The 21,361-nt window shown below is 48.3% G+C and overlaps 7 protein-coding genes and 1 non-coding gene across 8 annotated transcripts; 4 read left to right on the top strand and 4 right to left on the bottom strand.

Annotated features, from left to right (window-relative positions):
* The first annotated feature begins 453 nt into the window (after nt 1–453).
* TrAFT101_004697 (uncharacterized protein) lies at nt 454–3,277 on the top strand. Its single transcript, XM_024900319.2, has 2 exons — nt 454–2,274; nt 2,334–3,277. The coding sequence occupies exons 1-2, from the start codon at nt 2,040–2,042 to the stop codon at nt 2,369–2,371; spliced, it is 273 nt and encodes a 90-aa protein (XP_024759926.2). The 5' UTR covers nt 454–2,039; the 3' UTR covers nt 2,372–3,277.
* Nucleotides 2,777–3,508, bottom strand: TrAFT101_004696 (uncharacterized protein; the record flags this gene model as incomplete). The annotated part of the gene is made up of 1 exon (XM_024905857.2): nt 2,777–3,508. The coding sequence occupies one exon, from the start codon at nt 3,506–3,508 to the stop codon at nt 2,777–2,779; it is 732 nt and encodes a 243-aa protein (XP_024759927.1).
* A 1,295-nt stretch (nt 3,509–4,803) lies between these two features.
* Nucleotides 4,804–7,629, top strand: TrAFT101_004695 (uncharacterized protein; the record flags this gene model as incomplete). Its single annotated transcript, XM_024904053.2, has 11 exons — nt 4,804–5,046; nt 5,117–5,254; nt 5,318–5,325; nt 5,395–5,531; nt 5,589–5,635; nt 5,693–5,721; nt 5,784–5,817; nt 5,871–5,958; nt 6,029–6,241; nt 6,301–6,652; nt 6,715–7,629. The coding sequence occupies 11 exons, from the start codon at nt 4,804–4,806 to the stop codon at nt 6,998–7,000; spliced, it is 1,575 nt and encodes a 524-aa protein (XP_024759928.2). The 3' UTR covers nt 7,001–7,629.
* Nucleotides 7,630–9,362: 1,733 nt separating this feature from the next.
* Nucleotides 9,363–11,430, top strand: TrAFT101_004694 (uncharacterized protein). Its single transcript, XM_024908327.2, has one exon. It carries the CDS (start codon nt 10,358–10,360, stop codon nt 11,186–11,188), a length of 831 nt encoding a protein of 276 aa, XP_024759929.2. The 5' UTR covers nt 9,363–10,357; the 3' UTR covers nt 11,189–11,430.
* A 137-nt stretch (nt 11,431–11,567) lies between these two features.
* TrAFT101_004693 lies at nt 11,568–11,676 on the top strand. Its single transcript has one exon. It is a non-coding gene; the product is annotated as a tRNA-Leu (tRNA).
* Nucleotides 11,677–13,402: 1,726 nt separating this feature from the next.
* On the bottom strand, nt 13,403–13,756 carry TrAFT101_004692 (uncharacterized protein; the record flags this gene model as incomplete). Its single annotated transcript, XM_024905862.2, has 1 exon — nt 13,403–13,756. One exon carries the CDS (start codon nt 13,754–13,756, stop codon nt 13,403–13,405), a length of 354 nt encoding a protein of 117 aa, XP_024759930.2.
* Nucleotides 13,757–15,460: 1,704 nt separating this feature from the next.
* Nucleotides 15,461–18,012, bottom strand: TrAFT101_004691 (uncharacterized protein). Its single transcript, XM_024905863.2, has 4 exons — nt 17,145–18,012; nt 16,010–17,078; nt 15,809–15,949; nt 15,461–15,732 (listed from the first exon to the last, which is right to left on the bottom strand). The coding sequence occupies exons 1-4, from the start codon at nt 17,505–17,507 to the stop codon at nt 15,617–15,619; spliced, it is 1,689 nt and encodes a 562-aa protein (XP_024759931.1). The 5' UTR covers nt 17,508–18,012; the 3' UTR covers nt 15,461–15,616.
* An 801-nt stretch (nt 18,013–18,813) lies between these two features.
* TrAFT101_004690 (uncharacterized protein) lies at nt 18,814–20,944 on the bottom strand. The gene is made up of 2 exons (XM_024906784.2): nt 20,608–20,944; nt 18,814–20,455 (listed from the first exon to the last, which is right to left on the bottom strand). The coding sequence occupies exons 1-2, from the start codon at nt 20,749–20,751 to the stop codon at nt 19,190–19,192; spliced, it is 1,410 nt and encodes a 469-aa protein (XP_024759932.2). The 5' UTR covers nt 20,752–20,944; the 3' UTR covers nt 18,814–19,189.
* Nucleotides 20,945–21,361: the final 417 nt, after the last annotated feature.

Here is a 21,361-nt window from a genome sequence, read left to right as displayed (position 1 = left end):
GCGAAGGAAGGAAATCTTCAGCCAATCTACTTCGTCGAGCCAGCCATCTTTCCTTTTTGGCGCCATCAAGAGCGTTTCCCAGACTGCAGCCATTCTTCATTAGGCCACAAGCTCCCTGGACAGCGTTGCAAATCCCGTCCAAAAAGATGGAGGGAGCGAAAAGCATGTTGGACACTTAAGTTGTGCGACGCCCGCTATTATGAACGATGGCTCATGCTATTGCCTACCATACTACCCTCTTACATACCATGTATAGTAGGTTAGTAGTAGGAGGTAGTAGGAGGTACATGTCAACACCACCAAGCAACATCGCGTAGGCTATTGGTGGCGCTTCGATTGCTGTAAGTGCAACGTTGGCGATGTGCGGGTCGGCGCCCTCAAGACCAGACACGTCTCATCGCCCAACGTATCGTGTGACGCTACACATACAAGTACATAAATAGCATGGCGGCTGCCGTTTCCACATCGCCGTCACGTTTCGCGATTCCACATACTCCATACCTACCTACCACACAGTCCTTATACTACTGCTATACATGTATGCACTATGTAGCATCCAGTGGCAAAACATGTTGAAACCTGGAGTCCGTCTAATATCCCGATGCTCGGAGAAACATTTTTAAACGCATAATAATGCTATTTTTAGCTACACCAATCCGACCAAGCGAGCGGCTACATACTTTTGGGCGTTTGAGATGTCAAATTTGGATCTCGAATCGCTTCAAACTAACACTACCTGGCCGTATTTACTTCTTCTGGAGTGCGATGAGGCAACCGCCCAGCACGAGTCTTTTCTTTAAAGCGCTCAACAAGTGATGATCCAGCCGCAGCTCCACCAGCCTCTAAACTTCTCCATGGCTGCGCGACTTAGTATTTCGCTATATCGCTGTCGAAAAGTGGACTTCCTCGAGAAGAAGCACGGCAAATGGCAACATATCAGGTGGGATATGAGCGTCTAGAGGCACCCGTCTCTTCATGAATGCCTTGTAAGAGTGTTTAGCATGGCCCATCCTTTGATGGCAAGCGGCCATTCCACCGGTATCTTCACGACGGCTACAAAAACGCAGAAATCCGCTGTTTACATTTGGCCACCGGATGTCGGCTGGACGCAGACATTGGTCAAGCTGGGCATTGCCAAGTATATCTACCTATGCATTTGCGCTTAACTAGCCAAGTCTCTTATGGCTCTCCACGTCCGAAATGCAGAGGGTGGCTTTCTGCAAAGCCATAAATGACTGCTTCACCTAATCGGAATCTATGCCCACGCATCCACCTACATGGCTACCAAATCTTTTTAGCTTGACCAAAGGCAACCAATATGACGCTTGCGCAGCCAAAAGCGTCGCCTTGCTCCATACGCTTTTCCCCATTCTACCCTGTTGATAAGCCAAGCAGGCTTGGCATCTGCGGTATGAGCAGCCTTCTTCTCATTCTTGACCTTTAATACGCAGATTTAGAGAGGTAGCGCACGCCTCGTGATGCATATTTTTTAAGCTTAGTTAGTATATGACCTGAGTCTGGAATCGACAGACTAAATATGAGCTGGGGGCTGAACAGAGCGCAGTTTATGAACTTATAAATTCGGTATGTTCGGCGATAGATTTGGGTGCCGATATCTTCTCTATACACTACACCTAGTTCGATATTGAGACGAAGTAGCCTCTTAGGGAGATTTGTGAAGAGTATATCGAATAGTGTCATGGTAAAGAGACATTCTTGTCAGATGACGAAAAGAGACATGGCTGATTTGGCCAATCTTGCTGCCGTCGAAGTTCAAAATCGTATAAAGGAGCAGAGACCCCTTTGTTTCAGAAGACATGCTCGACATGAATGTTGTCGCTTGATGCTACCTCGTAGACATGGTCTCGCATTAAAGACGTGCATGAATAGATCCACTTGGCTTTCATCATCGCTTTTTCTGTAACAACCTGGCCAGGACGATTCCAGGCTATAAAGCTCTGATATTATTTCTGGCAGGTTGCTTCTTTTAATAGCAGACGCTTTCCGATCAAAACTGCCTACAAACAACACTGACGAAAATGACCATGGAAAATACCGACGAGCATTTGCCTCCAATGTATGAAGCTGAAGACCAGATTATGCTGCTCCCCCCGCCCTACCACGGTCGAGACGACTGCCCTGCTGCTAGAAGTGATGGGGTTATAAGAGTGAATAACATTCTTCCAGCATCTGGAAAAGCGTCTGGCACGATGTCAAGATACTGGAAGTGGATCGCTAAAGAAGTGGCTTCGTCGACGGAGCGTCACGGGAAGAGTAAGTCTGGATGTGACAAAGTTGGGCGTTGTATTGACGACTCTAACACGATGTATTAGATTCCGACATGTGTTTTGGTGCTTGTTGTCGCGGCTGAGGCATTTTTTCGACCTGCAGATACTTGTTTATAATCGAGCATGTCCCCTTCGTTGTAGCTTTGTTTAATGAGAACTTTGCGCATGTATGGATCATTTCGGACAAGCCAAGCACATCGGTATATGATGCATACAATATGTTGGAGCTGGAGTACTTGCTAGTTGCGGACACACTGCCAGTCTTTATATTTACAAGATATTGTGAGCGGTTCATCTCTTTCAATATGTGATGCAGTGACTATCTGCAGTGGAGTTGACTAAATGACTTGCAGTCCTTATTCTCCCTCTCACTCTCCCGCTCATCCGTCAACCAACGGTTTCACTCTGGAGAAGCAAGACAGATCATCATCGCCTTGCCAACGACAAGACAAGCAGTAGAGAGCATCGTGTGAGCGTCCCGCATATCTCTAAGACTTCCACGTCTGTTCGACAGCACCCGCATATTCGCTGATATCAATCGGTTCAAGCGCACTCCATTTCGCCTCATGCTCCACCGCGTCAATGTAGTGCTTCAGCGCAAGGACTGTCTGACGCGCCCACTTCTCAGGGCTCACGGCTCCAACACCCGTGGCCATAGGGACCATGAGCAAACTATGAATCTCATCCTGTTGCCCATCCTGTACGCCCCTGCGCACGTTTCGGTTGTGCTTGTCTATTGCGCATAACAAGCTCCACGTGCACTCGTAGACGACCTCGCGGTCCCAGTCGACGGTTTGCGGAACGCGCATTAGCGGACACAGAGCCAGATACTTGGTGCCCCACGTGTTCCTCGAGCGCTGATGGAACTCGTCGGGGATGCGCAGCAGCGTGCAGGTTCCTGGAGGAGCAAAGCCGCGCCAGTCGTCGTACAGCCTCGCCTGGACGGCTCTGGTAAGGGCGAGATAGTCGTCGCGGGGGGAGAATGAGCGGGAGATTGCGTCGTCGAAGCCGCCGTCCAGCCTGCCGTAGGAGTTTGCGGGCGAGACGATGAGGTCAAACTGCGCTTCGACGAATGAGAGCGCGCAGTTGTGGTAGGTTATTGCGATGGAGGAGAGGCCGTGAGATGAGAGGGCTGTGTGCAGGGCGGCGCTGTGATCGTCGTTTATGCAGAGCATATGAATGTGCGGGATGAGCGCGCTGCTTGGCTGGGAGGATGGCATGGTGGCTATGGAGTTTTGCTTGTTCGAATTGGTTCATGCATCTGGCTGGTTTGGTTATACTATTCGTTATACTAGCTGGATTGTCAGCGTTGGTTGGCGTTGGTGTTGGCGATGGAGCTGTTCTCACATGATTCGTGTTGATGCAAGATTACATAAAGCCGCGGGTAAAGAAAGAAAGAAAGACACGCTCCCAGCCTACATGTGCCATTCAGTCTCCACGCTCCAACAGCACAAAAGATGCATAAAGTGAGATGAGGACTGTTTTTACACTGCAAGTTAAGAGAAGAGCATACATGTAGCTAACACCAACAGTGCTGTGTAGTATAATTGGCAGAATTGAACCCATGTCCATGCACTCAGAAACCGGCTTCAGTCGAGTTGTCGGCATTTGACGCCAAGACGTCACATCAGGCCCCAAAAGAGCCGAGTCGGAGCAGTAGTTTGCGTTGCAGCCTAGATATCAGCGGCCGTCGGATGCGAAAAAGAGGAGGCAATGAGGCGACATGGGGTATTTCTCGGCTTGGAGGGTTCCAATGGCGTCTCCAGACTCGCGAAGCCATCATCATTGCCGTATACATGAATTACTGCTCGTCAGTCTTCGCGTTACAACCCTCTCAACAAATGCCAGTCTTCGCGCTGCTCTTTGTTCTAATTGCGAGTCTCTAGTCTCAGACAAAGTCAGGAGAATAACAAACAACAAAAACAATTGTGTCTCTCCGCAAGACACTGCCCAGGGCCAGCTTCATCTGCAGCCAAGCATTACAACGCCGACAACCAACAACAACTGCTGCCACTACTACTAGCACTGCTACCGTGCCTCTCTCCAGCTGCCTCATTCAACACACCAAGACCTCTCGTCTCTCCACATAACAGCATGATTTCGGCACAACATCTATGATCCTTCTTCTCATTCGAAAATCTCCCACAGACGCTCCAATCCCGGCTCGTGGCGATGCTTGCCTTCTGTCTCTCCCCGCTTCCCCCGCACGCTTTTTTACCCAAGGACGAGTTCCCAAGGGCAAGATCGTCATGCATGTCTCGTTTTCCCCCCACTTAATTGAATCTGGGTGTAACTCTGGGCGAGGCAAGATGACGATAAATAAAACGGCTGGCCCGGAGTGAAAGCGAGATGGACGATGATCGGTGAGACCTGCCTCGCAACTGCAACCCCTCCTTGCCGGTGCTTCCTCTTAGAGAGACACGAAACTTGTCAATTGCTCAAGATATTTGGTACGTGACCGTTGGCAGGTCGCGAGAGGGATTCACCTCTGAACAGCCTCAGTTAGAGAATCGCCATGCCGCTCCACCTGTCTCCTCAGAGCGTGCTCGGCGCCGCGCTCGGCATTCTGGCTGCATTCCCAGCTGGCGCATCTGCTAGCTGGAAGAACTTTCAGCCTCAGCGCCGCACAGCATCGTCGTGTCCTGATTACAGCTCTTATTCGGAGCAACCGCATGGCCCATATTCGTCAGGGCCGCTGAAGCTGCCGTACATGCGGCCGAGCGAGGAATGCAGGACGTTTAACAGCCCAGCAGTCGAGGTGCGTTGATGAGATGGGAAGCGTAATCTTTTTCGCTGCTATGCTGACAATTACGTACGAACTTGTGTAGAAAGTCATCAGTGATTTGAAATCTCAACTCAAAGATCCAGACGTTGCTCGGCTTTTCGAAAATACCTTTCCATCAACTCTGGATACGACGGTCAAGTACTTCGATCCCTCGCTAAACCTGGCATTCATCATCACCGGTGTAAGTTGCGCGCTTAACTCATTTTCTCTTGTAGCTTATCCCCTTTATCTAACTCTTCGATAGGATATCACGTACGTTATATATCTGAGTTGGAGAATTGTGGTGGCATAGACAAATGGAGCTAATCAACCGCTTACAAGTGCACAATGGCTGCGCGATACCGGCAATCAGTTTGCTCATCTGTATAAACTCTTGCCGTATGACAAGAATCTTCAAGCCCTTGTCAAAGCCGTAATTAATACAGAGGCGCGATACATCTCACAGTATCCCTACTGCGGTACGTTGAGTTATGGGAGTTTGAGATTAAGCACGCGTACTAACGAAAAGATCTTAGGTTCGTTCCAGCCACCACCCGAGAGTGGCTTGGCTCCATCTGTCAATGTGAGCTATAACCCAAACAGTGATTGTGGGTAAACATCATAATAACAGCTTATTCAGGATTGGGCAACAAATGTTGTTGTAAATCCGTACGTATTCCCGCAGTGGAAGTTAGATGTTCAAGCAGCTAACCCATCGCCCATCACGTTAGGCCTGTTAACAACCAGACCGTGTTTGAGTGCAAGGTACGATAATGATAAAGCGTTTGCTAAAAGGGACGCCTTCTTACATTTAATAGTATGAGCTTGACTCTCTCGCTGGATTTCTCAAGATCACGCGCTCATATTATGCCAACACCAAGGATTCGTCCTTCATCAATGATAATTGTACGGACGGCCATCAGGTCTTTCTTCCTCTTTTTTCACGAGCTGAGGGGCTGACACAAACATATTAAAGGGAATGCTGCGATGAGCCAGATTGTCAGAGTCCTTTATGAACAGTCACAAAGCAGCTGGTCAAGCGACTTTGAATGGGTCAGCTATTATAACTGGACTGGTACAGCCGGGGCACTTTCTCCCATGGTACCCAACAGTGGCAATGGCGAACCGAAGCAGGCAAATGGCCTGGTTGCGTCAAGTCACCGGCCTTCTGATGATCTCTGCGTGTTCAGTGAGTTCAACTTCACCAGATAGAATTACGAAACACCAACCGTCGCTAACCTGACACAGACTTCATCACTTCTGACAACGCAATGATGTCTGTTGAGCTTGCCAACGTTGCTAATATGCTCAGCACAATTGGTGTCCAGAAAAGCCTCATTGCACAGTTACGCCAGTACTCCAACACGATTAAACAGGCTGTATGGGCACATACGCGTACCACCAATGGTATCTTTGCGTACGAAACAAACGGCATTGGTGCTCAATACATCATGGATGATGCCAATGTCCCAAGCCTTGTGTCGTTGCCGTACTTGGGATTTTTGGAGAGGAGCGACCCGACATATCAAAAGACTAAAGCAGCCATGTTTTCGAGGGCGAACCCGTATTATGCGGCAGGGAAATCATTCAATGGTATCGGGTGAGTTCAAGTCGAAGCGCCTTCTAGGAGACAGTATGACAATGCTAACCACAAGAACATAGTGGCCCTCACGTCAATGCCACTTATCCTTGGCCCATGAGCCAAATCTCGGGCATATTTGGCACCGACGACGATAACGAGATCAAGCAGCGACTCGCAACCATCTTGGAGAATACTAGCGGTTTAGGACTGATTCACGAGAGCGTCAACATTTACAACACGAGCGTATATACTCGTCCGTGGTTCGCGTGGGCAAATAGCTACTTTGCGGAGATGATCCTGGACCTGGCGGAGCGTAAGCCACATCTAGTTTTGAAGTCGGGGAAGCCGTACAAGATTGGGCAGTAATTGGCTGTACGATGGGCGAAGCTGTTTAGAACACTAATGACGCTTATGATTAATGCAAGATCATGCAATACTTCTTTGACCTTGACAAGATCGTTTGACATTTGACTGATGGTAGGTTATATCGCGGTAAACTAGATTCAACAAGACGCTATAATTCCGTGCTTCGAAGATTACCTGCCACTATGAAAACGCAACGTCTTTGCCTGACCTTGATAAAAGCTGGTATAGGTAGAAAAGAGGGTACTGGGTCTGAAATTGGTGCTTACATAGTCGTAGTAGCTGCGAACGATGCCTACGAAAACCCCAGCCTTTATGAACTAAATGACCAGGAGAAGCGATAACCACACGCAGAAACTTTCTTGGATATTCTCTGCCATAAAGATGAGCATAAGAAAGAAAACGAAATGTTTTCAGGCCACAGATAATGGGCACCTCGTGACCGCGAAATAAAGGCTTGGATTAGAGAAGGAAACGCGCGGCATGGGAATCGCGCCACGGTCATCAATGCAACACCAGCCCCCCACTCATATTTGTAATAAAGATCCTGGAGCAGGTGGAAACCTCGAAGGATCTAGCTGCGCTGTAGTTCGGTTAAAGACGAGATGGATATAGCCCAAGCGAGAAATAAGCATACAAGATGCCGGCAGTGCATCAGTTGACGTTCAAAGCAACAGCTTGTAGGCTTGGTGAGAGCAAACAGAGTGCATGTAGTTATTTTTATCGTCATATGGGATAGAGCGAAAGAGGAAGGCAACATTACGGCTTTTCTCTCTCTCTCTCTCTAGGTTAGCATCATATGCGTGTGGAAACTGTCTTTACTACGTGTACCTACGATTAACCCGAGATGCTTGCTTATTTCATCTATAGCCAATTTAACAGTATATCATTTTCAATGTCCAATTGTCGACGGCTAGCAGTATTTCTTGTATTGTAGCACCCATTTACAACTATCATACTCTTATTGAAATGTCACTTCAACTGCATTGTAGCATAGATCTCGCTCATGCACACTAGTGCACGCCCAGGAATCGCCAAGCTGGCCATCATGCTTGGCTCAGCCTTAATTCTACGATGACAATATCGAAAAATGTGAAAGGGCACGCTAGCAATCAAGGAACATATCGAAATGGTCATTGCGAGCTCGTGTTTATTCGCAGTTGTCTGCGCCAGTATCGCGAAGTCGTGGATTTGCTGCTCCTTGTCTCTAGGATCGTCGCAAGATAAGCTCAATTCGTATCGCTCACGGCCAGATCACATGCCAACAATTGGAAACAATTCAGAGAGCAAACAACGGCGATTTAGGCAACGTTCAAGAAAGGACGGGGACAAAGGATAAACTGCTTAAACTGACACTTTCTTCATTCAGCCAGCCTACCGTTGTGATTATTACTACTCCGTATTGTCTCTTCCATTGCATGAGCAAGAATGTGTTTGTTAATAAAAGAGCATTTGCGATCAAAGTGCTGATGAGCCTCGGGGATGGCCCCAACTTCGTTTTAACCATTTTATGCATAGTTGAGCGTAAATAACTCCGTAGCGCCATACATGGTCGCATTGAGTCCTACCCTGCCAGGATATTTCAACAACCAGTGCTGCTGCTGCTACTTGCTTGTACACCACCACAACTACCTAGTACGACCAGGACGAAATAGCCGTGGCGGCTTAGGCGCAAACAAAATAAAGCATGAAACGCTGAAAGGAGCAGCCTATTTTTATGCCGTGATTTTAGCTGCGCTGCCGACTTCCATTTGGGGGGATCAATTCCCGACACTATGCAAAAGGGCCCTGCACAAAGCCTAGCTATCTTCATCGATTGTTATGCCTGAGACAAGCCTGCAGGAAAGCCAACTATGTTGCGAATTAGTAGGTAGTAGTACCCAAATTTTCGCTGCCGTGCCAGAGTATCCACAGAATTTGGTTAAACCTGCTTTGGATACACCCTTTGCTTTCTGACTCTAGTTCAGCAATACCTAACTTAACTTATAGGTTTATCAGTAGGTAGTGGGAAACCTGACAAGGCCTAGGCTTACCAAGGACGCAGGAGTTACTTCAGACACTTCTCCAGCTTGAATATATGCTCTGTATGTATAAATTTAGCTGGTAAATAAGGCTTTAAAAGCAAGACGGAGAGGGTGCGTTCGGAGCCGCCCGACGACCTCTGTTATTCCTACGATGAGCCAATTAGAGGCCGCGCTCCACCAAACCCGCTCTGGAGAAGTCAAGCGCGAAACAGGATTTCTCTGTTTCTTTTCCCTTTCTGTTTCCTTTGTTCGAATGTTATCTTTTATCGTGAAAGGAGCCTAACTAGTCCGCTCCCTGGAGGCTATACTTATAAACAAATCGGCATCTCAGTGCCGGGACCAATACTACCTTCCAGAACCGCTGCCGAGAGTCCTATTTACTTTTATGAGAGCTCTCTATTTGGCGCTCTGGCAAGTCCAACTTCACGCCCCGCAATGTCCGGCCACCTACCATTTTTGTATAGCTCGCTTGGCCTGGTTAATACACGATCTACGGGTAGCGGGAAGCCATCGCCGCTTGGCGCCTTGGGGCGAGTTATTACTCATTTGTGCTAGTGCTGCTATACAACATATGAGTTGGTGGGCACCATACCATTTCTTGAGTTGCAGTGTGAGGATACCACCTCGTACTGCGATGGACCGATGGGAGAGGCTGGCCATCGGGCAGATGAGTAGCAGCACTACCACCTTGAGGTCTGGGCGCTAGATCCGAATTATCCGACTATGCCAGGGGTGAATAACTCTGGATTGTAAGCTTGGTTAAGGGCATATGCAACTTGTTTGGCCAGGAGACGCTAAAGCGCTTCTGAAGGTAGATGGTGTGGCTTGGAGCGGATCTTAAACTCCTTGATGCCTTGACGGATGAAAGCAAAACAGGAAGGTGAGGGCTGTCGTCATTGGATCTTTTGAAGCCTACTTTTGATGATATCTCAAGTCTTTTGCCAGAGAAGCCTGCCTATCAGCTTTCGAGTCCGTATCTATGCTCTCTCCGTTGGCTACAAAGACCAACCCCATCATGAACTTTTGAGCAAGCATGTGAGCTAGATAGCACTGAAGATGGCTTCGATTAGCTTCCGTGGTCTTGGCACGCCGTGATAGAGGAGGTATGCTACTACTCTGCGTGCTCGTGAGTTGCTGGAAGAGGAAGTACAACCACGAATTGAGGCTTGGCAGAGGCATTCAGGCATCAGTGGTCAACAACCTCCTTCCAATTCGAAGAATGTAATCCGTGATCCCAAGCATAATGGGAGCCTATGGTGGTTTAGAGAGTATGAGGAGATGTGCCGGTTACCGTTCTTGGCGTTGAAGCTTCGAGATAGATATAAAGGCTGGCTAGATGCCATCGTCAAATGCTCTTTTCTCGTCAGCACTCAGCTCCAAAGCCAGTCTTGATCTCAAACAAGAAGAGTCTAACAGCTCTCCAATCGTCGCCATCATGAAGTACTCCACCGTTCTCCTCGCCGCCGCTGGCCTCGCCGCCGCTGCCCCCTCAAACATTTCCCCCAGGTTTGGTCGCCGCAACGGCGCCCACTCTCTTCCCAACCAGAGGAACACCAAGTACCCCCAGTACTCCTCCAACTGGGCTGGCGCTGTCCAGATCGGCAAGGGCTTCAACAAGGTCACCGGCACAATCACAGTCCCCCGTGCTTCGGGTGGTGCCAATGCTGCCGCCTCGGCCTGGGTGGGAATTGACGGAGATACATGCCAAACCGCCATCCTCCAGACTGGTGTCTCTTTCTACGGTGATGGCAGCTTCGATGCCTGGTATGAGTGGATTCCCGACTACTCGTACAGCTTCTCCGGCTTCAACCTCAAGGTCGGCGACGTGATCCGCATGACCGTCGATGCCACGTCCAAGACCAAGGGCGTTGCCACTCTTGAGAACCTCACCACCGGAAAGTCTGTTTCCCACACCTTCACCAACACTCCCTCGACCCTTTGCGAGACCAACGCCGAGTGGATCGTCGAGGACTTTGAGGAGGGCAGCAGCCTCGTCCCCTTTGCCAACTTTGGCTCCGTCACCTTCTCCAACGCCACTGCTTCTGGCTCCTCTGGCACCATCACCCCCAGCGGCTCCACCATCATTGATATCGAGAGCTCTTCGGGCAAGGTCCTGACTGACTGCTCCGCCAGCAGCAGCGGTGTCACCTGCAACTACACCGGTTAAAAGGTCAGCTGAAGGATAAGACGACGTAAAAGGAAAAAAAAAAGGAGGATAAATTTGGAAACGACAAAACGGGATATATACTTGTTTTGCAGAATGGGAGAACTGTGGAAGTGCTATGGTGCATGCACTGGTTGAAAGACGAGTAAGCGCATCACTCGATTGAGTATATATTTTCTTCTATAGTTAATATATTGGACCCCAGTTTTGTATAACCCCATTGTGCTATTACCGCTTATTTGTGACTGCTAGAGATAGCTCGTATGAACTAATGGTATAGGATGACAACGATGCCTTATGCTATTACCCTTTCGCCTTCAAAAGCGTGCGCATACCAGAATTTATTCATATGCGTATTTGTGACAATATGACATGAATGTTCGCGAGTCTGGCCGAGTGGTTAAGGCGTTGTGTTTAGGTTGGTTCGTTGAACTGAGAATACTTGATCCGCAATGGGCATGCCCGCGTAGGTTCGATCCCTACGGCTCGCAAAACATTTTTTTTTTACCGGTTGTGATTTTGAAAGTTTTTGGTTGAATATATTGAAGATACTTCGTACACTACGATATGTTTGCAAGCTAGCGTTGTCCCTAACATGGCGATCGTTTCGGTGGCGAGTGTAGTGTGCGCACCAGCATTCTCTAATTTTACCTCTCAATGGGAACTTGACTGTTGTATTTGTCCAGCGATTTAAATGTTCTACGCATGTATATCAAAGAAGGCAAACTCATAGCGTCAATAATGTATTATCTATATGATATTTTGAAACAATGTTAAATGGCATGACTGGCAACTAGCTACTAGTTGTATCACGTCCGACGGCCTGCTTCAACTCAAAGACCGAGACATCGAAATATTATAAAGAAAACGAAAAGGCTTTCATCTTTAGTACTCGCCCCTAGCAACTCGTATATAATTATATATAACGCTCAATCGGAGTCGTCGGAGTCGCCATCGTCGCCGTCGTCCATGTTGAAAAACATAAAACCTTGAGCTAAACTTGACATTAACATTTCTTCTCTCCGTTTCATGACTTTCGCATAATTTTCGTTACTTAATCCGGCATCGGCTCGTCATCTCCTTCTCTTCATCGTCGTCAACTTCTTCCATTACCATTCAAAGTTCAATTCGCATTCAACGATTTCTTGCTCACCGAAGAATTCTGGTGGCATATTTTCAGCAAGAAGTTGTCTCCAACTCAGTAGCGGCTCTGGTGGCTGGAAAAATATCTGATTATCCATAGGTAGCGTATGTGATTCTTCCAGTGTTAGAAGACGTATTTTTTCAGCTTCTTTTTCAAAATCTCAAATACTTGGATGCAGGTCAAATGTACATTAGATGAATCCGTAGGGGTTGTTTTCAATCTCTCTCATCACTTCTGGAAAGCAGTCGACTCTGTATGTAAAATCTATGAGTCAGCATAAAGCAATATCAGCATATAGGTCATAAATACTTACAGCGATGATGCGCCCTATTCATCAAGAAATTGTGCTCGGAACATTCTTTAGCTGCCACAATTTCCCATGCGTCTTCTCTGTTTACGGTTGAGCGTTTTGTAGTACTTGAAACTCCGCGCACTCCAAGATTCTCTCAGGGCAAGTGCTTTTTTTCGAGGCGAGGATGGCACATGACTAGCTCGATGCTGATCCCACTCGGTAAATGGTTAAAGGTTCAAAATATCGATTATCGTTTCATTAATGTTATTTCAACGAGTCTTGGCACTTCCCAAATTGCCATTCTAAATACTCTCTGATCCATACACATAGCGCCGTTCTTGTCGAAATTTGGCCATATTTCTTAACCTTTCTGCCAATATGTCGAGCTGAATAAATGGGCGTGCTTTCAATCTGTCAGCACCAAGGCCAGCTCATTGTCTGACCAAGTGAAGCTCTTTAGTATACTCGGTATCATAGACATTTGCTTGACGGGCAATTGCCTTCATCTACAGCAATTGTGATAGTGGTTAAACGTGTAGTTCTTTTCGAAGGAGAATTCTGGATGTCTTCTTCATGGCTCTGGAAATTTCAGCGAGTAGTTCTCCTTGTATCGTATCCAGCTTCTTAATCAAGGGCCGTAGGGTGTACCCATGACGAATTGTGCCTTGGTAGTCAAAGAACCAAGCCGGACAGCTATATGTTATGACGGGCAAAATTTTAGAAAGATAGAGTTGTCGCATTCTGAACAAGCTGAGACCCCATGTGGAACCAGAGATGCATTTCAAATAGCGTCTTTGTTTTGCCACTTTGTCCAAAACCAAGTCAAATTGATGTTTCTGTGAAAGCTTATTATCCGCTCGAATACCCAGAATATCCAGACACTCTTTCTTAAATAGTTTCTCAGCATAAAGTAAGTTGTCGATATTCGGTAAATCTTGACGGTGCCTAGTTTTGTATTGGAAAATAAGCTATACTTCTCAGGCGCAAATGAGACGCCGTTTTCTTCTGCCCATGAATTGAGTAGATTGTGGACTTTTGCTATTTTCTCACAATCCTTCTCCCATGCATTTGACCGCATCATGATATATGAGTCGTCCATAAAAGAAAACTTCATGGTAGGTGGACTAGAAAGCATCAGAGCCTCGTGGTTATCGACAAGGGGAGATTCAAAGAAGAGGAAAAGAATGGGAGACAGAGCGCTACCTGGGGAAGGCCGCTATTTTCATAGAACATCACGGGTTCGTGGCCAGATAGTTTCGAAACGGTGATTCGAGATTCGCATACATTTTCATACCCGCCATGCATTGGATGGTCATTTTCTGTAGCAGATCGTTTGGTTTGATAGTAAATTTGATGCGTGCGTCGAATGCCTCTTATTAGCCACAGGAGTTCGTGAGGCCACAGGAGTTCGTGAAGGGGGTCTTGTATAGCAACCACATCCCAGGGATGCTCCATACCAAGCATATGTTTTTGAAGATTTTCCGCGCGGGTGGCATAGCTTTTGAAATTTAAATGTGCTATCAGCATATTTCTGGTAGAACCTGGCTCCATAATATGATAGACCTTGAGCTTCTTTTGGTTCAAAGTTTCAGCATAAAAACACCATGTAATTTTTCGGTATGGTAATAGATTCAGTAAAGTTCACCTGAGTAATATCATCTTCTTCGTATTGACTTATGGCTTTAATGCAGCTCAAGATGTCGGCGCTACGGTTGGAATTCCACTCTGAGTCATATATTATCGAGCCCCTCTACGGAGTTTGTCATCTTTGTAGTTGTCGTCTCCGTATTCGTGATTTTCAAATTGCGTATATTTGACTTCGGATTCTCTTTTAGAATGTGTGTCATATTGACCATCAATATTCGACATTATCAATGTTGATTAAGCGTCTTGTAGATGGCCGCTTGGTTCGACAGCAAAGTTGATGTGTGTCAAACATTCAACGGACAACTCGCAGTTCCTGCCCCGAACGCAACTTGGCGCCACGCTGCGCCCACTCCGAATCCACCGCAGTTGCGGGAACATTGAAATCAACATGCAGCAGAAACTCTCCGTAGAGCCGCCCCCACCGTCTCCCTTCTCCATCCCCCTCAGCATTCAAGTGTGCAGCGTAAGCTGGGGAAAAAAAAGACACAGCTGCGCGCTTGGAGGTGATATCATTCGGGCAATAGTCAATCGCAAAACACATGCATGTCTTTGTCCTACTTTTCATTGTTGTATTGTTTATTCTCAATTTCCCATTTCTTCCACTCGCTTTTCGCAGGCCGGAGTTTTTTTAGGTGCTGGTGACATTGCTGCAGGCCCCCAACTATATAATTAGATTGATGGCTGCAATTCATGTACACTCCCACACCACCATATACGCTGCATTACAACATCCGATGCGTGCATTTTCGCTTGCTCTTTTTGTAGTTATTGGCAGGATAATATTTGTAAGAAATCAATTTGTTCGTAAACACACCAGAGCACTGTAAGTAACTCCCTTCCTATCTGCATTCTATGAATATAGAATGGCCTCGCCTCGCTGTAAGTGGGCAAAAATCCCTCGTACCGAGACTACGGCACGTAACTGGCAACGAGGCATTATTTAGCTGGCATCCCTCTCCGGCATCTGTTGGAGCCGCGACCGCACGATGTCACCCACCATGATGGCATGTGCTCTTCAAACCGATTCCTGAACAGACTTCTCCGGAAGATGAATCCTGCATAATTGGTGCAACTGACTTCATGCATCGAGAGTGAGGCAATACCAATCGCACCTACAACACAGAAATGAAGCCATTTCAATTATAGATGACTCTGGAGATTCGAATATGTACGATATAATGTCGTTATTCGTAGCTATCTAAGCAGTGTAGTAAATACATGTAATAATAATCATAATAATAATAATAGCACTAGTCAAAAACATTACATCTCATGATTCTTCATCAGTATTTCCCCATTTATACATATACAGCCTTCATATTCTCAGCATCTCTCTCGTGGTTATCGTTTACCCAGACAACGCTTTCAACACCACGCCCGTCATTGCAAGCACCTTCTCCTCCTCCAACCTCCGCGCCACCAGCTGTAAGCTAATGGGCAGTCCGTGCATCAACTCAGGTTCATCTACACACCATTTCTGTTAGCATCAAAGTTACTTGTAAATGTTCCGACCAAAAGCCTGTTATAATATAGCACTTACAAGTCGCGTGGATATCTTTACAATCGTTGCTGAGGGGCGCATAGTCAGGCTCCTCTACATCGACGCCTTCAATAACATTCAAGCCGGTAGGGAATGATACGGCAGAGTAGTCTAGTACATTGTAGACTCCAGTGTATCCAACTAGCAAATTTGTCGTCAGCGAACCATCAAAAATAGAATAGAAATCAGCGAGTAACATACCATGCTTAAAAGTTCCATGCTTGACCGTGTTAAACGGTATTGTGGGCAGCAAAAGAGCATCGAGACCCGCCTTGTTCCATCTATCCAGATGTCGGTTCTGATAATCCGTCCTCTCCAAATGCAGTTTCCACATCTCTGCAGTACCCAACTCCCTCGCCACAGAGTAGGGATACATCTCGCTCCTCCATGGCTCGCCTGTAGGATCAAGCTGCGACTTGATAGTCAGGCCACCGTCAGCCACAAACATCCGCTGCAGCAACAGGGCTCCCTCAGCCTGGTCAAAATTGTCCCACTCCACAATCTCATGACCAGCTGCCTTGAGCTTGGCGACTGTGTGTTTCAGGGCCCGAGTTACAGGAGCCGTAGGTTGGACAACGCCGTCGTGCCACATGACACCGATCCGCAGCTTTTGGGGCAGCTCAACGTCTCTCCAGGGGATTGGCAGACACTTGGGATCTCTCAGCCATGGCTGGCCGTCGATGACAGATTTGCTATATAGCTTGACGTCCTCGAGCGTAGGAGCCAAAGGTCCATTGACAGACGCGACGGCTTCCTGGCCAGGCATGCCAGATCGGCAGTTTCGCACGGGAAACCGGCCCGCTGAAGGCCGAAGAGTGAAAATGCCTGTGCAAGCAGCCGGAATCCGAAGAGAGCCGCCGATATCAGACCCAACACCAATGGGGCTGCCCTTCATGACAATAAGGGCAGACTCTCCGCCGGAGCTGCCACCACTCGTCGTCCGTCTGTTTCTCGGGTTCAGCGTGCGCCCAAACACATTGTTCACCGACTCGGCAATCATCATGGCCGTGGGCACATTCGTTTTGACGTAGAAGACGGCTCCGGCCGCCTCCAGTACCTCGACCAGCGTTGCGTCTGACTTGGCGGGGTCGCCCACATGCGTCGCCATGCCCACGGTAGAGTCAACGCTCTTGACATTGATGTTGTCTTTGAGCGAAATGGGCAGGCCGTGTAGAGGGCCAATTGGCTGGCCGATTTCTGCCAAGTGTTCGTCTCGAGCACGAGCCATGGCGATGGCGCGATCGAAGCACGTCTCAGACAGGCAGTTTGTCTGCATTGGGTCAGTACCAAATTCTCTACCAAGGAACAAAAGGAGACGACAACATGTAACACTTACAAGTTGGTGAGCAGCAGCAGCTCGCTTGCAAAAAGCTCGGGTGACATCCTCTGACTTGAGAGCACCCGAAGATAGTTTCGAGACCAGCTCGCTGGCGGTCAAGCTTGTAATGTCCAGTTCCGCACTTGTAAACCATCCAGATGTTTCAGGCCATGTTGTCACATCGTCTTGAGACTCTGGAGGCAGCAGGTTCTCCGGGATGAGCCATTCTGGTGGTATAGAAGCAAGCAACTGGCTGCGCTTCTTGGCGCCGAGCTCCTCCCACGACAACTTGACGCCATTTGTCTTGGCTCCGTTGACACCATTAACACCATTGGTGCTATGAGCACTGTTGGTAATAATTGAGTCTCCAGAGACTGTCATTTCGACTCTTCCACACTATCAAAATAGTTCTTTGAGGAATTCACAAAGAAAGAAAGATGATGGGAAAACAAAAAAGACAAATTTGATCCAAAATTGGGTTTGAGAGAGGAGCGAGTATAAGGTTAAAGTCGGGGCTGCCGCTAGCTTCGACTCGACCAAGAAAGCCCGTCTTTCTCAGCTTTAATGTATCTCTTTGGCTCTCCTTGTCTCTCCAGGTATCTATCGCGCCACTTCTAGTTGCTTCAATGCCCGCACCGATGCCGGATTTCCTGCCTACGATAAGGTCAAGCCCACAAGTCCCATTCCGCAGTCTATACAACGGGCTGGTGGCGGCCCAGTGCGGGGTCTCTCACGATTCCGAGGTCAGAGGATCTTTTTGTGATGGGGCCCGTTGCCGATGTGAATAGCGATAGCGGTAGTAGTACATGGTATGTAATTCGTAAAGAGAAAGAGGAGAGCCCAGCTGATAGTACGACTTGGTTGGGCCCAAGGAACAGACAGACGAACAGGCAATGAGGGGTTCCTCGAGTTCCAACCCTGCTCCCAAGGGGAACGAGGCGCCCTTTTACTCCACCAACTATCGCGCGCTTGGCGAGGGGATATCACCATAGATTGATTGCCCGATCGGGCATGGATCATGACGGCTTTCGGAGTAAGTTGTGTTACAATAAAGTTCTGATATCTCTGTGGAGAGAGTCTAGGACTGGAGCAAAGAGGGGGCCGTGCTTACTAGCCGGTGGCTTGATGCTAGGTATGCACCCCAGTTTTTAGTTGGAGATGCTACTGGAGCACTAATACTTTGGAAACAATGCGGTAATCAGTTGACACGGGCTTGGCTTTGCTTGCCTGGGTGATTATTGATGATACCACGTTGCCGGCTGGGCCGCCCACTCCACGGGTGATTCCACTGATAACCCATTTAGTCGACTTACAGGTTTCAAGTTAATAACCTAATTCAGCTCCATAAGCGCGGCAATAAACCACTCCGTTCATACAAGCTCGTCTTTATTAGGTTTATTCAAACTTGTCATGTCTAGGGCGCGGATTCATATTGAATGCAGCCTTAGTCTACCCCTTAGTTATATCAGACTTGAACCAAGAGTAAAGATAGTTTGGAACAACATGACTAGTTACTCGCTTTGAAGAGTAGTTAACTATTGGATGAACTTTGCAGCTTTTCACAGAGCCTTATCGAGATTCCCAGGTTATCGACAAATGTCGTGTCAAGGTGTCAATATGATGCTTTAAAATAGGGTAACACAAAGAGCCACAGCATGTGAGCTGATTATGCACATACATGCAGCCAAGAAGCAAGACATTGGGTAATTACGCATCAAAAACGTAGTCCGTAAGCCCGAGAAACATGCCTTTTGCCCAACGCTAGGTTAATCACGATATATCATATACAAGATATGAATAACCCCTTAAAGTGCTGATATCTCATTCGATCAGAACTATCAAAGAAAAGAAACCAACAGAAAAACCCAATATCCGTTTCATCTTTTCAAACGCGTTTTCCCTACTTTTAACTGATTCCATGTAGTATATTCCTTCAGAAAGCAAACCAAAAAAAAAAAAAAAAACTTGAGAAAACTCCCTGTGCCTTCGCTTTCCTTGCTTAAAGATAAAGAGGAACAAAATACCAACAAAAAACAAAATTGCTACTTAGGCAATTACCCAGCCTATGCCAGCCCTTTCATCTTCCAGCGGTCTTCGCATCTAGCCAAACCATCTGGATATCGTCGAACCCCAGCATGGCTACAGTTATGCCAATATGACCTTACAATGTCACATTGCTTTTTCGAGGTTGCGTTCATCCCGGCCAAGTATGCCGGAACAGCCATGTGGATATAAAACTGCGAGGAAGAAGGTGTTGCTGCGATAATCTGGCACGCCCGGTCCACAGCTACGGAGATTGTGCTCTGTGTGGACAAAGTCATGGGTTCGCTGCCGGCCCGGGTTAACACAGCAATGACAGCAGCGCAGCGATATGCATCAGCTGAACGATCCCAGTCAGAGGTTCCTTGGCCCAAGCCAAGAAGCTGTTTGATCGCAAGAAAGGCACTATTGGTAGGACTAGACGCAACCTCGCCGCTGGCTACTTTAGTGAATAACTCAAAAGTTTCTGCCGCGCAACCAACAGTGCGGAAGAAGTTATCAGTCAGAAGCTCTCGGTGCCAGTTCTCAAAGATGAGATCAGTAGTGCCCCGGATGATACTGCCGCAGGTATCGAACCACACCAGGCGGACCACCATTTCGCTCAAACCAGTTACACTACGTGACAAGTTGTCCAGCTCGGCCCGGCTCTTGCAGTGGTAGTCCAGCAGCGACTTTGCCCCATACAGATGACGCTGCCAGTCGCCGAAGCCGCTGTCACACACCTCGAAGAAGGCAAAGGCCGCAATCCCGATAAAGGCAAACGGATTCGTCGCCTTGAGCGCATCCTTGAGGCTCATGAGCGCGTCCAGCCGGTACCGCGCCAGGTCTTCCGACTCCCACATGTCAGCACGCGCCGGGTGGCCGTCGATGCGAGCCTGCACAAAGTCGCGCAGCCGCGAGATCAGCCGCAGCGCCTCTACGGACAGGTAGTGGTTGCTGCGCAGCGCGTCGCCGTCCAGCGAGATGATCTGCTGGCACAGCGTCGCTAGCGGCTTGATGAAGCTGTTCTGGTCGGCCTCGGACCAGCTGATCGGGGCGGCATCGTCGCCGGGGCTCGAGGCTGGCCGGTCAGGCGGCGACCACGAGTCCGAGGCGCCGCGGTCTGGGGGCGTCTGGCCAGAGTCGCTGGACCGCGAGATGGCCGACTGAGACCGGGCCAGTCTAGTGGAGCGGACTGAGGTCGATGATGGCGCTGAGGTCGGCGAGGATGCCTCCTTTACGGATGAGCTGGCACCGACCCAGATGACTCGCTGCGGGTATCCGCCACATGGCACCCCGGCGGCGACGCACTGTTACACGCACAGAGTGAGCAATCGTCTCATCTCCGAGAAAGGACCAGGATTTCAAGATCAAGATCATGATTTATCTCTGCGCAAGGGGGGAGGGGGGAAGGGAGGCAAGCAAGAGAGAGCCAGCTTCATGGAATAAGGGGCCTACCCACTTCTCCGCACGAGGGCCTGTTCAGATCGCATTTCACGTTTCTTAGCTTGCAGCTTCGACAGTCCCGGTCCCGGCGCATGCCGCGAGGCTTTCCGACTGGCTTGTTGCGCTGTTGAAGGACCCCATCGTTGGTGTTGGAAGCCATTCCCGCATCCAGTTGCTTGATTTGGTAAGTTGCCAGATTGGGAAGGCTACCAAAAAAAGAGGGTAAGAAACATCTGGGCCTTGACAAGCTAGGGGGGTGGGAAGGGGGGGTGGTGGGCGTGAGCGAAAAGACAAAAAATAGAAAGAAGAAGACGAGAAAACGAAGAAGAAGGAAAAAGAAGGTTAGTGAAAAGGGAAAAGGTCAGGGGAGCATGGCGAAAAAAAAGGTGTCTAGCAACGCCCGCGTATGGTATTGGATGGAAAAACTTGGAGGATTTTTGGCTGCTCTTGTCTGCGGGGGCTCCCAGCGCGGACCGGATCTCGTTATCGCAGCTCCATAGTGCGAGCGACTATGGATATGAACTCCGTGGACTAACAGATACTACTGCGCATGGATGGGATACTGCCATGTTTGTACCAGTAAGATGCGCTGCTCGATGTGTGTAAAGGATGGATCCTCGATTCGTGCTACCTTGCGTTGGGGGCCCCTAGCTAAGCTACCCCAGCTTTTCTCGACTCGAAGAGGATCCTCTTCTTTGCTTCCCCACGTTTTTGATTAACGGAAGCCGGTAGTAGTATGCATGTTAGTAGTATAATAGTAGTTGGTGACG

Source organism: Trichoderma asperellum, chromosome 3 (genome assembly GCF_020647865.1).
Source record: "Trichoderma asperellum chromosome 3, complete sequence".
Classification (NCBI taxonomy): domain Eukaryota; kingdom Fungi; phylum Ascomycota; class Sordariomycetes; order Hypocreales; family Hypocreaceae; genus Trichoderma; species Trichoderma asperellum.
The sequence above is the reverse complement of the archived record's forward strand: the minus strand, read 5'-3'. Positions and strand labels throughout refer to the sequence as shown.

Coding starts and splice junctions, on each gene's coding strand:
- TrAFT101_004697 (XM_024900319.2), top strand. CDS start 2,040: ATGACCATGGAAAATACCGACGAGCATTTGCCTCCAATGTATGAAGCT. Junction 2,275..2,333: donor GACGGAGCGTCACGGGAAGA/GTAAGTCTGGAT, acceptor ACGATGTATTAG/ATTCCGACATGTGTTTTGGT.
- TrAFT101_004694 (XM_024908327.2), top strand. CDS start 10,358: ATGCCATCGTCAAATGCTCTTTTCTCGTCAGCACTCAGCTCCAAAGCC.
- TrAFT101_004691 (XM_024905863.2), bottom strand. CDS start 17,507: ATGACAGTCTCTGGAGACTCAATTATTACCAACAGTGCTCATAGCACC. Junction 17,079..17,144: donor CTGCTGCTGCTCACCAACTT/GTAAGTGTTACA, acceptor GACCCAATGCAG/ACAAACTGCCTGTCTGAGAC. Junction 15,733..15,808: donor TAAAGATATCCACGCGACTT/GTAAGTGCTATA, acceptor AATGGTGTGTAG/ATGAACCTGAGTTGATGCAC.
- TrAFT101_004690 (XM_024906784.2), bottom strand. CDS start 20,751: ATGGCTTCCAACACCAACGATGGGGTCCTTCAACAGCGCAACAAGCCA. Junction 20,456..20,607: donor ACAGGCCCTCGTGCGGAGAA/GTGGGTAGGCCC, acceptor TGCGTGTAACAG/TGCGTCGCCGCCGGGGTGCC.